Here is a 17,013-nt window from a genome sequence, read left to right as displayed (position 1 = left end):
CAGTTAATATGTATAACTAAAATCCTATAAGAAATTATATACTAATATAGAAGTAACGGTTGCTATACCTATAATAAGGTCCTTATTAACAACCGACGTGGCCTTTCTTGACATCCAAAGGAGGATGGCGAATCTCACAACTTATTGAACACGCACTTTACATTTTGGAAAGAAAAAAAGGAATCAACTGTAGAAGAAAAGTGAATTAATTCAGGAATGTTCGTAGCTTTCATTGAGTTATGAAGTAATCCCTATACTCTCCGATAGGCAACTGTTACTTTCTCTGTGTCATGAGCTTTGGCTTTGGCTTTGGCTTTGGCTTTTCTCCTCTATTTTAATTTTTTCATTGCGGCCGGGTTTTAAAATTCCGTACGCAGAAGCAGCTTCACCTCTGTAATCAGAAAAAGGTTTCACACAATCTATGTTTTTTTTCGTTTCATGCATTTCAGTTCTCATGACTTTGTGAAATAGGTTTCGTATTTTTGTATTTTAAGTGTTTCTGCATGATCTAATACTGCCACTGTTTCAGTTTAGGTAAACCTATTTCGTCTTTTTGGTCTGTTCCAAAAAGAACGATTATAACCGTACAAATACAAATACTGTGAGCTTTTTTAACTTGTTTAGGACCACAAATTTCAAAAGTATTTATTTTTTCTTGAACTTCGTGCCCAGTCAAACAGGTTCACCTAAATTGAAACGGAGGAAGTAATGGGTTTTCACAACATTTGTCTCCTATTATTTTTTTAATTTGGTTGTTTAGTTCGATGAACTTTGTTAGTGTTTCTCTTTTTGTGCTTCCTTAATCGTAATCAGTTAATTTCTTAATGTGTAACCAGTGCTTATATATGCATCTCTGCGGGGCTATAATCTATTGTCTTTTTCTTTTATCATTACTAGTTTATCCAAAGATAAATGAGAAGCTTATTCAACTATTTCCCATTGTATATGGTTTTTCCCTTTATTTTTTTCAATTCATGAATTTGTAAACGATAAATTAGTCATGCATAAATGTGTAAAAAGTTGATGGTAAGTGCTATTTTCGCTGACCTTTTATCAACTATCTGGTCTGTAATTTAGAATTGAACATGCGTTTATAGTCTGCATTTTAAGAGTTCTGTTGTAGTCCATGTAAGGCCTAAGCTCACATAGAAATTTAGAGCAAATGGATAAAGAATTATTCAATATAGACAGCCGACCCCGATTAATATAGGATTGAGAAAAATTTGAATCATTTGATCATCCAAGCACGAGACTTGATATCTTTTGTTTACAGGTAGAAGATGGCAACACTGGGAGATATAGGAGTTTCTGCAGCTATAAATATTCTCTCTGCATTTATCTTCCTGTTGGCATTTGCAATTCTGCGGCTCCAACCACTCAACGACAGAGTGTACTTCCCAAAATGGTATCTTATGGGTTTGAGAAATGGTGTGACGCAGTCTGGTGCATTTGTCAAAAAAATTGTTAATTTGGATTGGAGGGCATATATAAGGTTTCTGAACTGGGTGCCGGATGCACTAAAAATGCCTGAACTTGAGCTCATTGACCATGCAGGACTGGACTCTGCTGTTTATTTACGGATCTACTTGCTAGGGTATGCCTTTGGAATTAGTTATACGATTTGTTTCAATATATATCTTGCTGTTGCAATATCTAGTTATACGTGTTTAGTGACTTTTAGTTCCTCTTTCAATAGTAGTGGGAAGAGATGCATCATGCTTTAAAAGGGAAGCACTGAATTCATTTTACCTTAATAGAACAAACTATAGTTTTTTTTCTTTTCCAAAAGAAACTTATTGGAATTGACTTCAATGTAAATCCATGTACTAAACCGCAAAATAATTTCTTTTCTTTGGATTGATGTGAAGAATGGACGTTCACCTTTTATGCAGCTATATCTTTGATAGGATAAACTTCGAATAAGAAACAATAAACTGAGGGAGAGCTACAAAACATCATTTCTCTTCTGAAGCAGCTAGTTGATCACATTCAACACGGACCTTTAATATGATTATCTTAAAGGCAAGAAAAAGGAGAAATACAGATGTAGTGTCTCGATTAACCTTTTCTATGTGGTCATCACTATATCTCTGGCGTAAATCTTGTTAAAGCAAGACTGTTGAGCAAGGCACATATTCGCAATAATCTCTTCTTCTTTTACTTGGAAAAGTGATGAGAAGGAGAGTGGGAGATGAGGCAAATGTATTGATTTCTTTCTCTTTCTCCTTTCTTATGAAAGGTGGCCTTATGAGTTTCAATTTTGAAAGGAAAAAAAACTTCTACAATACAGGATTTGTTTAATCATTTACAGTTTATACAATCCAGCTCTTTCCTTTTCAACTGGAAAGGGTATTTCCTTTGCTGGAATTTTGAGTTACACCGAGGAACTGAATATCTGATGTCAATTATGGCTTCTGATTCGCAGGCTAAAAATTTTTGTTCCTATTACATTGCTTGCTTTTACTGTACTAGTACCTGTTCATTGGACAAATAGCACTCTTAGAAAGTCCGGGTTTACTTACAGTGACGTTGATAAGCTCTCCATTTCAAATGTTCCACTCGGATCACAAAGGTTAGACACTTTTTCTTTTTTAAGTGTTTGATTAAATAGACTCATCATTACCAAGTTCTTATTCTTTTACCTACTTATATGATACAGCATATTTTTGGTCCTAGGTTTTAAACCTGTAGCCTTCTATGTCTACACTTTGAAATATGCACATTTTGTATCTGTCTAATTTTATTATAAGGCTATTCTTATGATTCCAAGAAGCTATTTCCCTTTCTTGGGTCAGGGAACTTGCCATACGTTATGAACATTATGATGAACAATTCATATGACTTATCAAAACAAAAATAAAAATAAAAAATAAAAGGAGGTTCACTTCTTGTGTGGATTGGAGTCCATACTTCTCATTAAAAATGTGTTAAACTTATTCTTCGTTGTTACTTGTTTGCTGTACGTCGCAATATGTTTCTGGTTGCTTTATCTTTCACAGCTATATAGATTGCTTCCTGCAATGACTTGTCTTGAACATTGGATGTTTTCAGGTTTTGGACTCATATCATTATGGCCTATGCCATTACAGTTTGGACATGCTATGTCTTACAAAGGGAGTATGCAAAAGTTGCAGCTATGAGGTTGCTGTTTCTTGCATCTGAAAAACGTCGTCCTGATCAATTTACAGTATGTGAAACTGAAACTCTGAAATTCTTCTGTATTAACTATTTACAAGTTTCCATTCTGGATCTAGTGTTCAAAGACTAGAATATATAATCTTTCGTACATGGAAACTTATAAATATAACAATTGATGCATAGATAGAATTGTAATGGCTAGTTTTTCTTTTTTAAAATCTTAACTGTTCAAAATACAAGAACTGAAAGTTTAAATATTTTTACATTCATGATATGTGTAGTTTGTTTGAATTACCTAAATATGTGGGACGATCTTCTGAAATATCTGAATTGACTTTACAAAGGCGAACCTATTTTTCTTTGCCTCATAAAAATCTCTTCTAATATTTGGTTCCACAAAGGAATTTAAAGTTATGGTCTGTTTTCTGAATTGATCCTTATGATATTCATGTTATTGATATGATGGGCTTGATTAAAGAAACTCTAATTTTAAAGTTCTAGCCATAAATAGATTTCTTCTTAACTCTTGGTCAATTCCTTGACCAGAAGAAAGTTGATGCATGTGGTAAAATTCAGCAGTAGAGTTCAGTGAGTATACCTGCATGGGTTTTACTTGTGCAATTCTTTTTTCTTTGTATCAACTAGTTGTCGGAATACTCTTATATCTCTTGACACATAATGGTTCTGAGTCACTCTCTTCAGGAACATCTCCGAAATGATCGTGATTCTCATTATTGATATGCTACAATTGCTAATGTCTTTCAGCCAGTTTTACTAGATAGTCGTGATAACAACTTCCTATTGCAATCTTGAGCACTGTCGGACAGAAAATCTTTTTACATCATTTATTGAGCTAAAATTTGATTGTTCTCAGGTCCTTGTCAGAAACGTTCCACCTGACACTCATGAATCAGTCGGTGAATGTGTAGAGCACTTTTTCCTGGTTAATCATACAGATCATTACCTCACACACCAGGTTTGTACTTGATAGTACATGTATATGATATATGCAACTTAGGAGTGACTTAAGATTCTTTTGAGTTGTAAGCGTCTTCTTTGTACATATTTTTCCTCTCCTTTTGAATATTGGGTAATCATGTACTGCATCTTGTGATTACTGGATATTTGCCATGTTGAGATTTCATCTCTAAGAAATATGTCAAAGAACAATAGGATTACCATTTGCGACATTAGTGTTATCTTTTCTCAGAAAAAAGGTAAGATATAATTCAGAAAGGGAGGAAGAATAGAAGATGGGATGATACCGTCGTGTTTTATACGATAAATGTACAAGAGCGTAAAATTCAGTTCTTCAAGACCATCTCATTCTGTTTCTACTCGCAACCACGGATAATGTCTACTAAGGATATTTTAGGTGTCATAAGTTATGGTTGAAACCCGTTCTAAATAAAAGTAGATATAGACAAGATTGTAACAAAATGGCAAAACAAAGTTTTTTCATGGATCTAGATTTAAGTTTTAACCGGTAAAGCCAAGGAAATAAAATGTTGAACCATCCAATAAGGATAGTACATATTTAACCTTTTCTATAAGATTTTCTGTACATGGAGATTTTATCTTATAGACGATGATTACCACTTCTGGACAATTCATTTATCACAAGTTTTTGTCAAGTTCTGAAAGCTTGTTACCCTCTTGCTTAGAAATGTTTTTTTTCCTTGAAGAACCTAACTTTTCAACGATCAGGCTTTCTGGTTATGGTCATAAATGTATTTTATCTCTTCTCTTCATGAGAAGTCACTTGCATGCCTGATCTTACAATTAATAGGATGATTTGTTTCAAATTGTTAATTGCAGTTTAAATTTTAATAAAAACTGTTTATCTTTATTCATTTAGTTGGGTCGTACTGCAGGTTGTTTACAACGCCAACAAACTAGCAAAATTGGTCAAGGAGAAGAAGAGTAAGCAAAATTGGCTTGACTATTACCAACTAAAGTATTCTAGAAATCAATCAAATCGGCCCATGATGAAGGTATGTATAGTTTGGAGTTTTTATTTCTCTTTCAGGATATCTTGAAACATTCTATGATGCTCCACTATTTCTCTGTCTACCTCAAGCATAACTTGTATTTTTAAATTCCTTCTCAAACTTGCAGACTGGTTTACTTGGTCTTTTTGGAAATAAAGTGGATGCGATCGACTATCAGACTGCTGAAGTTGAAAGACTATCGAAAGAGGTAACCAATCTTGAGTAAGCTTTGCTAACTGTCATGTTGATTGATCTCTACTTCTTTCTCAAACCACTCGTGAAAGTGTCTTCTATAATCCTCTATCAACTACTTTTGACATTGCCTGGTCCATGGGTACCAAATGCTTTTATTTGGTTAGAAATAATAAGAATTTTCTTAAATTCAGACGGGAAGCTTTTAGAAAATTCTGTGCTTTCAGGCATCCATGCCTTTCTGTTAATTGAAAAAGAAAATGTCCTGTAGTTTAATCACGTATCTTTTGAGCTTGTTACCTTTTTGGTTTTATTGCTATTACAGTAGATTAGCTTTAGTTTTACCTGTCTTAATTTCTTGCTTTACATGTAGATAGCTGAAGAGAGAGAGCGGGTTAAAAATGACCCAAAATCTATCATGCCGGCGGCATTTGTCTCGTTTAAAACACGGTGGGGTGCTGCTGTTTGTGCTCAAACTCAGCAGTCAAGAAATCCGACTTTGTGGTTAACTGAATGGGCTCCAGAGCCGCGTGATGTATATTGGAGAAACCTGGCGATTCCCTATGTGTCTTTAACAATTAGGAGGCTCATAATCGGTGTTGCTTTCTTTTTCCTCACATTCTTCTTCATGATTCCTATCACATTTGTCCAAACACTTGCAACTATTGAGGGGATCAGGAAAGTAGTGCCATTCCTAAAAGTTATCATTGACATGTAAGTATGCCACATTATAGTACTCTTATTCCGATCCACTATCTCTCTTTTTCAATATTTGCTCTATCTCCTACTTATTCAAGTGCTATGATATTTTTGTTCATCTATTTGTATGAGTTTCTCAAAAATGGTGGTAAAATTAGTTTGATAGCGAAACAAATGGTCCGGTATCTAAATATTGAAGAAAATTAAATGCTCTAGTATCTTAATCTATGCTTCATAATGATGCATAGGACTTCGCTTAACGTGATCAAATATGAAGGTTGGATAATCATGTTCAATAGTGCATATTTCCTTTTGTACATTTAAGAGAGTATTATTTACTTTTCATTGAAAATGGAGTCTTAACCAGTTCTGTTGATAGGCCATTATTCACACAAGAGTTGCTTGACAGAAGTCTTGCAACTTATGTGCTAAATGACATTTCCTTTCTAGAGAGAATATTTGTTGGGAGAACGACTTAACAGAGGAGATGATATATTGACAATTTATTTGAGTTTTGATCGTCGATACTGCTGACCCCACAAATTTTGAAAAACAAGAAATGCTCATGTGTATGTTATTTGCAAGACCTGGGTGAGGATGGTGGGTAGAGACTCGGAACACTTCCCAGTTCTAATGGGGTTGCAGTAGGGGTCTGCTTTAAGCCCGTTTTTATTTGCCTTGACGTTGGATGTACTTACGCGTCATATTCAAGGGGAAGTGTCATGGTATATGTTATTTGCAGACGATATTGTTCTGATTGACGAGACGCGAAGTGGTGTTAACGCGAGGCTGGAGGTTTGGAGACAGAATATAAAGTCAAAAGGTTTCAAGTTGAGCAGGATCAAAACACAATACTTGGAGTGCAAGTTTAGTGACGAGAATCATGAGGCCGACGTGGCTGTGACGCTTGACAACCAAGTCCTCCACAAGAAGGGTAGTTTCGAATATCTGGGGTCTGTATTTCAAGGGAATAGGGAGAATGACAAGGATATCACACATTGTATTGGAGCGGGATGGTTGACAAGGAGGCTCGCATCCGGTGTTTTGTGTGATAAGAATGTGCCGCCTAGACTTAAAGGTTAATTCTACAAAGTGGTGGTTAGATCGACTTATGTTATATATGACAGAGTGTTGGCCAGTTAAGAACTCTCATGTCCAGAAAATGAAGTAGTAGAGATGAGGATGCTAAGATGGATGTGCGGGCATACTAGGAGAGATATGACTAGGAATGAAGTTATCCGGGACAAGGCGGGAGTGGCCCCGTAGAGGACAAGATGCGAGAAGGGAGGTTGAGATGGTACGGGCATGTGAAGAGGAGAGACGCAGACGCCTTTGTGAGGAGGTGTGAGAGATAGGCCGTCGTGGGCATGAGAAGAGGTAGAGGTAGGCCTAAAAAGTATTGGGGTGAGGTGATTTGGCAGGACATGGCGCGACTTCAGCTTACGGAGGACATACCCTTGATAGGAGGATGTTGAGGTCGATGATTAGGGTAGAAGGTTAGGGGTAGTTGAGTGTATTCCTTTGCCATTCTCATGGCAGTAGTATTAGACTTGCATTTTTGTTTGTTGAGTTATGTGTCTACCTATTATTTCTTTCACTTCAATTATTTTACTATACCACTGTTGTTACTGCTTGTTGATACTACTCATTTTTATTTTGTCCTTGAGCCGAGGGTCTCCGGAAACAGCCTCTCTATCTTCACAGGGTAGGGGTAAGGTCTGCATGCATATTACCCTCCCCGACCCTACTTGTGGGATTATACCGGGTATGTTGGTGTTGTTGTTAAAACTGCTCTTGCGGTGTTGCCCACCATAGCATGAAGATTGAAATGTCATGAATAGATCAGAATTGATGCAGTAATTCATAAATGGTCTACTAAATGGATCTCTTCTATGTTATTTCTCACCATTCTATGTGGTAATTATGCAAAAGAATTCTGTTGGCTGAGTTATTGCTTTGTTTCAAGCATGATTGTTGAACTTGTGGTTAACCCCCCCCCCCCCCCAAATTTATGGTTGTTCATTTTATGCTTAGGTCTTTGTACTAATAATTCCACCAAATCTGTCGTGCAGACCTTTCGTCAAGTCATTCATCCAAGGTTTTCTACCTGGGATTGCTTTGAAGATCTTTCTCATAGTTTTGCCGAGGATACTGATGCTGATGTCCAAATTTGAGGGCTGGGAAAGTATATCAGCTCTGGAAAGAAGATCTGCATCTAAATACTACATCTTTAACTTTGTGAATGTCTTTCTTGGGAGCATAATTGCAGGAGCTGCATTCGAACAGCTAAAAACTTTTCTTCATCAGTCAGCAAATGAGTAAGTTGAAGTGTCATTATTGAATTTTTATCACTCTTTATTTCTCTTTATACAGGAATAAATTCCATCAAGCAAGCTAGAAACTATTGTATTAAACCTCGCAATATCACTGTTGAATTAATATAGTACTAGAAAGCAGAACCTTGAAATCAATGGTTATGAATAAGGACAAGCGCAAAATAGGAATCCTTTTTTTTTGCTAGCTAATACAATGTGCAGACAAATTGCAGCAACTGTCATTGTGTCTTAGCTCGTCAAGCATTTCAATGAGGAAATATGTCTCTAATATCTATTCAAGGCCTCTGATATCTGCGAATTCTGCTATGACATTTACGTTGCAGTGCGTTAACACATACATGATAGTACTAGCTCTCCTTATTCCAATTTCCGGATCTTTTCTATCATTTTACTTGAATATTATGTTGCCTAAGCACTACAAGATTCTGTCTTTTGCTGCAGAATTCCTAAAACAATTGGTGTTGCTATCCCAATGAAAGCAACTTTCTTCATAACTTACATAATGGTTGACGGATGGGCTGGTATTGCTGGAGAGATCTTAAGGCTGAAGCCACTAATAATCTTCCACTTGAAGAACTTTTTCTTGGTCAAGACTGAAAATGATAGAAAGAAGGCAATGAATGCTGGAAGCCTTGGTTTCAACACTGGAGAACCGCAGATACAATTATACTTCTTATTGGGCCTTGTCTATGCTGTGGTCACGCCATTTCTGCTTCCTTTCATACTGGTGTTCTTTGGCCTGGCGTTCATTGTGTTCCGGCATCAGGTTATCTTTTCACTTTTTAAGTCTTCTTAATTGATAAAGCTTTTTGTTCTTTAGATAGTGCAGTTATAATGAGTCAAAATTCAAGAGTTTCACATGTAGGCTAATGTAAACTTGATATCTTTTAAAGTAGTTGTGTATCCTCTAATACCAACTTAGACAAATCAAGAATCATGTCAGCTTTGATGTTCAGTTATCCAGTGGATGCAAGGTTTTCAGATTTTGCGGGTAATATGAAGCTTTTTTATATACGGTATCAACTGGAGTCCTTGTTAAATAATCTGAAGACACATATGACATTCGAGTGAGGCGACGAGTTCCTATCCGTGTTGGGACAGATGCATCTTTAGTGAACAGACCTATTGACCTATTTGTACAATTAACATAGAGGGATGAGCAGTGTCCACCATCTCTATGAGCGTCTTTATTTATTGGGCGTACTGGTTACTTGGTTTCTCTATGATGATTGTGCATGACAATAGCAAATAAGATTGGATTGAAGATGAGTTTGCTATTCTCCTAGTAATATTTCTTGGAAGTGTGATCAGCACTGTCCATTCGGCTTCTCTAATGGGTTCCTTTTTCATGTTATGCAGATTATAAATGTATACAATCAAAAGTATGAAAGTGGAGCAGCATTCTGGCCAGATGTTCATGGACGTATAATATTCGCTCTGGTCTTCTCTCAGTTATCTTTACTTGGGTTGCTAGGTACAAAACATGCTGCTCAGTCAGCACCTTTCCTTATCGCCCTTCCAGTTCTGACCATCTCTTTTCACAAATTCTGTAAAGGACGTTATGAGCCAGCTTTCACCAGATATCCACTTCAGGTGTGTAGAACATGCAGTTTACAAGAAGATGTTCCATTATTACTTCAAATATACATGTATATCATGTGGATCTTGAACTACATATGTCCTCTGCATTTTAAACTTGACTTAATACTGCTAAATGGAAGTCCCGAAATAAATTTGAGATTCTAAATTACTGGTATCTCCACTGTTCCTTTAGGAAACATATGATATTTCAAAAGCATTTTAGGCCTCTTTTCCACAGTAACGCGAATGTACATATCATCTTAAGACTCATCAGGACAAAATTTATTGATTGAAGATGACCTCTCATGTTCTTCTCCGAAATAGGATTTTATAATAGTCAAAAGTGCTGTGCACCATCTTCTTCTTGTATGACAGAAATATGAGAAGGTTATGTTACTGAAGTTGATATAAAGATATAGTTGTAATGTTTATTTACCTATTTGAATATTATCTGAGTCCAATGCATTATTTTTATACAATTAGATTTTTTGTTACTTCAAAAGTTGATTGCCAAATTGTTTTTCCTATTCTGTTGGACTCTCTTTTTTTTTTCAGTTTTTTCCTCTGATATTTCTAAAACCTTTTCTCACTCATCTGAAGCAGTTCGATAAGGAGTGTCCCTTCACCAATTTTCCTTTGATATTCTAAACATAACAACTTTTTTTAGTCTGATCCAATTTAAATTTATGGTAATGAATCAATCGGTCCTTGATTACTTTTTAAGGAATCTTTTAAACACCTTTTATTGTTGTAAGTTCACGATGTTTCTGATAATCTTTTGTTTTTTAATTTTGAAATTTAATTGGAGGATATCCTTGTCAGCACCAAAATAGAAAGAAGAGACTTATATATTCTGTAGAAAGTAGTATTTGCTAATGTGGTGCCCAATATATGTGGCTCTTGGTTCCGCTGTTGACTTGCAAAGGTAATAATGACAATTTCTTGTGGCGTCAAGGTTCTTGAAAATAACCATATCATACTTATTTTGGTATGATGATGGCATGACTTGTTGAGCTTAAATGAAAAAACATGATCAGTGAGGATTTATATAGCTGCACCAACTTGTTTGGGAATCATATAACCTACTACCAACTTGTTTGGGATTGAGACGTAGTTGTTATATTAGTTCAGCTGCATCTATGTGTATTTTTTCTTCGGGATGAAGATTTGCTTGTGTTGATCTCAAATGACTGCTAGATATCATTAGCAAGGGGTCTAGGTACAGTCACATGGAATTTTAAGACACAGCCTTAACTTGAATTTTTATTTTTCTCTAAAAGGACAACTTCCTTTTCTTGGATTTCAGGAAGCGAGAAGGAAAGATACTTTAGAACGAGCAAAAGAGCCCAATCTCAACTTAAAAGCGTACCTTCAAAATGCTTATTTGCACCCTGTTTTTAAAAGTGATGATGAAGATGAAGATGAGGAGTTTGACGATAAGTTGAAGAGTAATGGAACTGTGCTGGTCCCAACGAAGCGCCAGTCAAGAGAAAATACTCCAGCGCCCAGCAGAATGAGTGCCAACTCTTCTCCTTCACGTCCTAATGCAATTGACCAGATACAATAACTGCTTTGTTTTTCAAGGATGTGAGAGTCCACCTTTAATGCTAAATGTAAATTGACATCAGTCCAAATAAGTAGCCAAGTTTGGACATGGTCCTTCTACTTGAATGAGCAAGAGTTGCTGGCTGCAGCCTGTGGCTAATGAAACTTAAAGGAATCAAAGGAAATGGGTATCTTTCAGTGGACAGTTGGAATCTGCTATCTTTAAGGAGGTCACTATTGTATTGAGACCAAATGTTATAGATCTGTGAGCTTTGTGGAGAGTCACACCTTCACTTTCTTCCTGTTGAAGATGTGAAGTTACAAGTTTGGTACGCTGACTTCAACACTCTTAATTGGCCAGGTACATTAATTATGCTAGCACCTTTGTAGTATGTCATACAAATATATATTGTAAAAAAGCTTGTAAGGCAAATGCTTTTTACTCATAATACTGTGCTTCGATTGAGCATATCTGGAATTAAATATTTTAAAAATTTGTTTCTACGGGTGGTCAGAGTGTTATTTTTGCATATGAGCCTGAAAAGGAAGCTTAAAAAAAAAAGTCATTCTTTTTGGCACGGACTAAAAAGAAAATAGGTTCATACAAATTAAAACGAAGAGTAATACAATAAGCTGACAAAGGGAAGAAAGTGAATCAAGTTCGAACTTTTACTTAAAACTTAAGCATGTAGGCGTAAGGAATATAAATAAAACTTCATAACTGAACCTCTAGGCTCTACGTATATTGCTGATGGAGCTGTACAACGCTACATATATCTCCTGCACAATGGGAAGATGTGACGGGACAAATATATAAGTGATGGCATCCTTTGTTTTTGTATCCGATTTTGTTTTTCATGAATGACTAAACATTTTCTTGAAAATAAAAAATAAAAGTCATTAATCCGAGGGGATATACTCCTTTGTGACTCTAACTAGGTCAATACATTTATTGCTTCCAGAGAAAGTCCAATTGAAGTTCACTATGAATCTTTAGGTACTTTTCATTTTAATTAAAAACAAACTCTTTTTCTACCCATTCAAACCACATTGTCCTGTATCGAGGAATTGAAGAAGTTATACACGAGTGTTTCCGCTCCAAAAAAAACTGTTGGTATTTTATTATTAATAGTTGGCAATACAAATATATTTTCTCTTTTCGTCTTCTTAAGACGAGGGTCTATCGGAAACAACCTCTCTACTTCCTTGGAGTAGGGGTAAGGTCTGCGTATACACTAGCCTCCCCAAACCCCACTTGTAAGATTTTACTGCATCGTTGTTGTTGTTGTTGGCAATGTAAAATCAAAGATTTCTTTGTAGTTCCTTTTTCTTCTTCTTATTTTTTTTCTCTTATGTGAAACATAAGAGTCCCATATGGATTAGGAAGAACATTATGTTCCACTTTATATAAAGTTGTTCTTTATTGAGCTAGTAAAGAGCCAGTAAAAGGGAGTGTGACCTCGCGCACATGAGAAAATGAATTGGAAGGCAAAACTGGTTGATTAATGCCACGATCCGGAATCCCCAACCTCAGGATCGTGATGTCGCCTAACAAGCAAGCTGACGTGAAATAAGTAATTAACCAATTCTAACATCTAAAAACAAAAATAATGATATTTAACGAGAAATAAATGCCAAATCTAATATAGTATGAATATAAACCATGTGATACTAACTACTCCCAGAAATTCGGAGTCACGAGTACACGAGCAACTAGAAGTCTACAAACATAGTCTGAAATAAATACAACTCTTAGAAAGAGATAAATAGTAAAAGTAGGAAATGGAAGGGGACTTCAAGGTTTGCAAACGCCAACAGATCTACCTCGAGTTTCCGTTTGAAAGTGATCCGAGTCAACGCACCTCTAGCACCGCTGGGACCGATACCAATATCTACACAAAACGTACAGAAGTGTAGTATGAGTACAACCTACCCAAATAACAAGAAGAATGATAGAATATTAACTGGAAAGGGACATATGAAAGGGGAAAATATTATACAAAAACAGAAATTACGAAATCATGAAATAACACCTTCCGAATTAAGCTACAATATAACTAAGTAAATCGCCAAAACAAGGAAATGAAAATGGCACGGCATCACCCTTCGTGCTTTTACTCTCGTTCTCACTATGTAATATCATGAATATAATGACACGGCATCATCCTTCGTGCATTTACTCACCGGCACGACATCACCCGTCGTGCTTTTACTCTCAAATCTCTCAATATGTGATAATGAATGCAAATAAGGCACGACAACACCCTTCTTGCTTTTCTCTCTTCCTCACCAAGCAACAATATAAATCCGAATAATAAAAATAAGGCGGGGAATAATTTCACTTGAAATATGGTGCCATGATATCCAACTTCAACTTCTTCAAAATAAGCCATAAATACGAAACGAATAATTAAGAGAAGTAATAATCTAACCTAAGCATAGATAACATAATTAACGAAATAATATAATACAAAAAAATAATTTTCACCCGCATGCTTTAACTCAATGACAACGCATAGGTACTCATCACATCACATATACGATGTCCCTACACATAAAAACATGTAGCAAATAGACCAACAAGTCCTAATCCCTCAAGTCAAGGTTAACCGCGACACTTATCTCACTTCGCAATCAAAGAAATCAATCAACCACGACTTTGCCTTTTGAACAAGCCTCCAAACCAACCAAATCTAGTAAGTTATCGATCAAATGGTTCAAAATAAGCTTTAGACACTACCCATCAATGAAAAAGGTTCAATTTCGATCATTTTTAAAAAAAAGTCAACTAAAGTCAATCCCGGGCCCTCTTGGTCAAAACTCGATGTTCGGACCAAAATCCAATTACTCATTCATCCCCGAGCCCGGTTATGTAATTTATTTCGAAATCTTACCTCAATTTGAGGTCTAAATCTCAATTTTACAAAATTCTCAATTTCTACCCAAATCCCTAATTTCTTCCATGGAAATCCAAGATTTGATATTGAAAATACATGAAAAGTAATGGGTAGTTGAAAAGAAATGAATTAAAGTTACTTACCAACGATTTTGGAAGGAAATTCTCTTGAAAAATCGTCTCTAAAGTGTTTAAGATTGAGAAATGGTATAAACTGAGCTACGTCCCAATTTTTTCCTCTTTTACCTAGCTGCAGATGTCGCAATTGGGAAGTCTTGTTCACAATCGCGAACATCGCAAATGTGAGACGAGCGTCGCAAATGCGAACCCTATCACAGAAGTCCAGAAGTCGCAATTGCGATAAAGATATCGCAAATGTGAAGATCCCACCTTCGCAATTGCGGCCGAAATCTTTACAAATGTGAAGATGCCCTAGTGTTGCCAAGCATCGCAAATGCGACCATGTTATTGCAAAAGCAATCCTGAGCAGTTCGAAATTGCAAACATTTTTCTCGCAAATGCGAGGTTATCCAATCCCAGGCCCTGCTCGCAAATGCTAATATTTATTCGCAAATACGAGATCTGCATCAGACACCAGATCTGGCATTGCACAGCAACCTTTGCACTATTCAAACTACTCCGAAATACGTCTGAAACACACCCGAACCTCTCAGGCTCCAAACCAAACATACACACAAGTGTAGTAACATCATACAAATTTTCTCGCACGATCAAAATACCAAAGTAATACCTAAAACTATGAATCGAATATCAAAATGCATGAAATTTACAAAGAAACACAAGAACTTCCAAATTCGCAACCGTGCGTCTGAATCCTATCAAATTAACTCCGTTTTGCACCAAATTTTGCATACAAGTCTTAAATAGTAAAATGAACCTATACCAAGTTTCGGAACCGAAATTCGAACCCGGTATCCATAAAGTCAAACTACAATCAAACTAGTGCTATATTTTGTCCCGGGCCCGGGCCTAACGGGCCGGGCCTCGTGGTCCCGGGCCTCGTGGTCCCGGGCTCTGGCGGTCCCGGGCCTGGCGGTCCCGGTCTTCGTGGGCCTAATGGGTGGAACCGGCCCGTGACGGGCCTAAGCCCACATGGTCATGTGCTTAACGGGCCAGGCTCGTGGGCTTCGCGGGCTTTTGTTTTTTGTTTTTTTTTAAGACAATTTCTTGTAGTATCATGGCTATATTAAAAATATATATGTAGTATATATGTATATCTAATTATTAAAGTGCTTGACGAAAAAGAAAATAACAAAACAATAGTAAAACACTAAATTGTCATGCATAAATATCACTTCTTGAAGTATATTATATTGTATCTTATGTATATATATTCTCTTATATATTTTCTTTTAGTATATGTATTGTATCTTATGTATATATATTCGCATAATAATATATTTTCTTGTAGTATATATATTGTATATTATGTATATATTGTAGCATAATATATTTTCTTGTAGTATATTATATTGTATCTTATGTATATATATTCTCTTATATATTTTCTTATAGTATATATATTGTATCTTATGTATATATATTCGCATAATAATATATTTTCTTGTAGTATATATATTGTATATTATGTATATATTGTAGCATAATATATTTTCTTGTAGTATATTATATTGTATCTTATGTATATATATTCTCTTATATATTTTCTTGTAGTATATATATTGTATCTTATGTATATATTGTAGCTTATAAATATATTTTCTTGTAGTATATATATTGTATATTATGTATATATTGTAGCATAATATATTTTCTTGTAGTATATTATATTGTATCTTATGTATATATATTCTCTTATATATTTTCTTGTAGTATATATATTGTATCTTATGTATATATTGTAGCTTATAAATATATTTTCTTGTAGTATATATATTGTATATTATGTATATATTGTAGCTTATAAATAATTCTAAGTATAGACAAAGAAATATTGCGAAAAGAAGCTCATGGGTAGAAGCAATAAATTTTATTACCAAAAAATGACATATCTTTCTTAGTCATCCTTCCCCCAATGGAATGAGCACAACAAGGTACTAATACCACCATTAGAAGGAAAAAAACTAAGGAAGATGTGCCAAAATACAAGTTACATATTATTCTATGTATTATCTCTAACAAATCTCATAAATCCTTCAAGGTTCGGAGGAGGTTGCGTTGGTGGTGGTGGAAAAGAAGCTTGTTCATCACCACTTCCGGGCGAAGCCGAATCCTCCGCAAGTTCCGCTATCATTTCTTCATAAGCTTCATCTATTGCCGATTGTGCTTCTGCAATTCCAAAGTTTCTTCTTTCCGAGCGGATCCAATCTCTAAACAATACTGATTTTTCCAAGCTATCCCTCATAGACGCTCTATGATCACCTATTTGCAGTCTTGCTTGACTGAAAGCGCTCTCTGATGCAACAGTTGAAGCTTGAATTGATAAAATATCCCGAGCCATCCTTGCAAGAACAGGAAAATGTTTTTCCCTTGCCTTCCACCATTCCAAAAGATCAAAAGAGCCGTCTGGATTCTCCTTTTCAAGTCCCTGAGATAAATAAACTTGAAGTTCATTTAGATGTGAAGTTTCATCATAATTTTCACCTTGAGACCC

At 35.7% G+C, this 17,013-nt stretch overlaps 1 protein-coding gene across 1 annotated transcript; it reads left to right on the top strand.

The window, feature by feature from the left end:
• The first annotated feature begins 273 nt into the window (after positions 1–273).
• LOC107820647 (hyperosmolality-gated Ca2+ permeable channel 1.2-like) lies at positions 274–11,984 on the top strand. The gene is made up of 12 exons (XM_075249423.1): positions 274–407; positions 1,274–1,594; positions 2,426–2,572; positions 3,052–3,187; positions 4,013–4,114; positions 5,013–5,132; positions 5,257–5,337; positions 5,695–6,035; positions 8,093–8,338; positions 8,798–9,122; positions 9,716–9,949; positions 11,244–11,984. Exons 2-12 carry the CDS (start codon positions 1,281–1,283, stop codon positions 11,502–11,504), a joined length of 2,307 nt encoding a protein of 768 aa, XP_075105524.1. The 5' UTR covers positions 274–407; positions 1,274–1,280; the 3' UTR covers positions 11,505–11,984.
• Positions 11,985–17,013: the final 5,029 nt, after the last annotated feature.

Source organism: Nicotiana tabacum, chromosome 3 (assembly GCF_000715075.1).
Source record: "Nicotiana tabacum cultivar K326 chromosome 3, ASM71507v2, whole genome shotgun sequence".
In the NCBI taxonomy this organism is placed as follows: domain Eukaryota; kingdom Viridiplantae; phylum Streptophyta; class Magnoliopsida; order Solanales; family Solanaceae; genus Nicotiana; species Nicotiana tabacum.
This window is presented reverse-complemented; position numbering and strand designations above follow the sequence as displayed.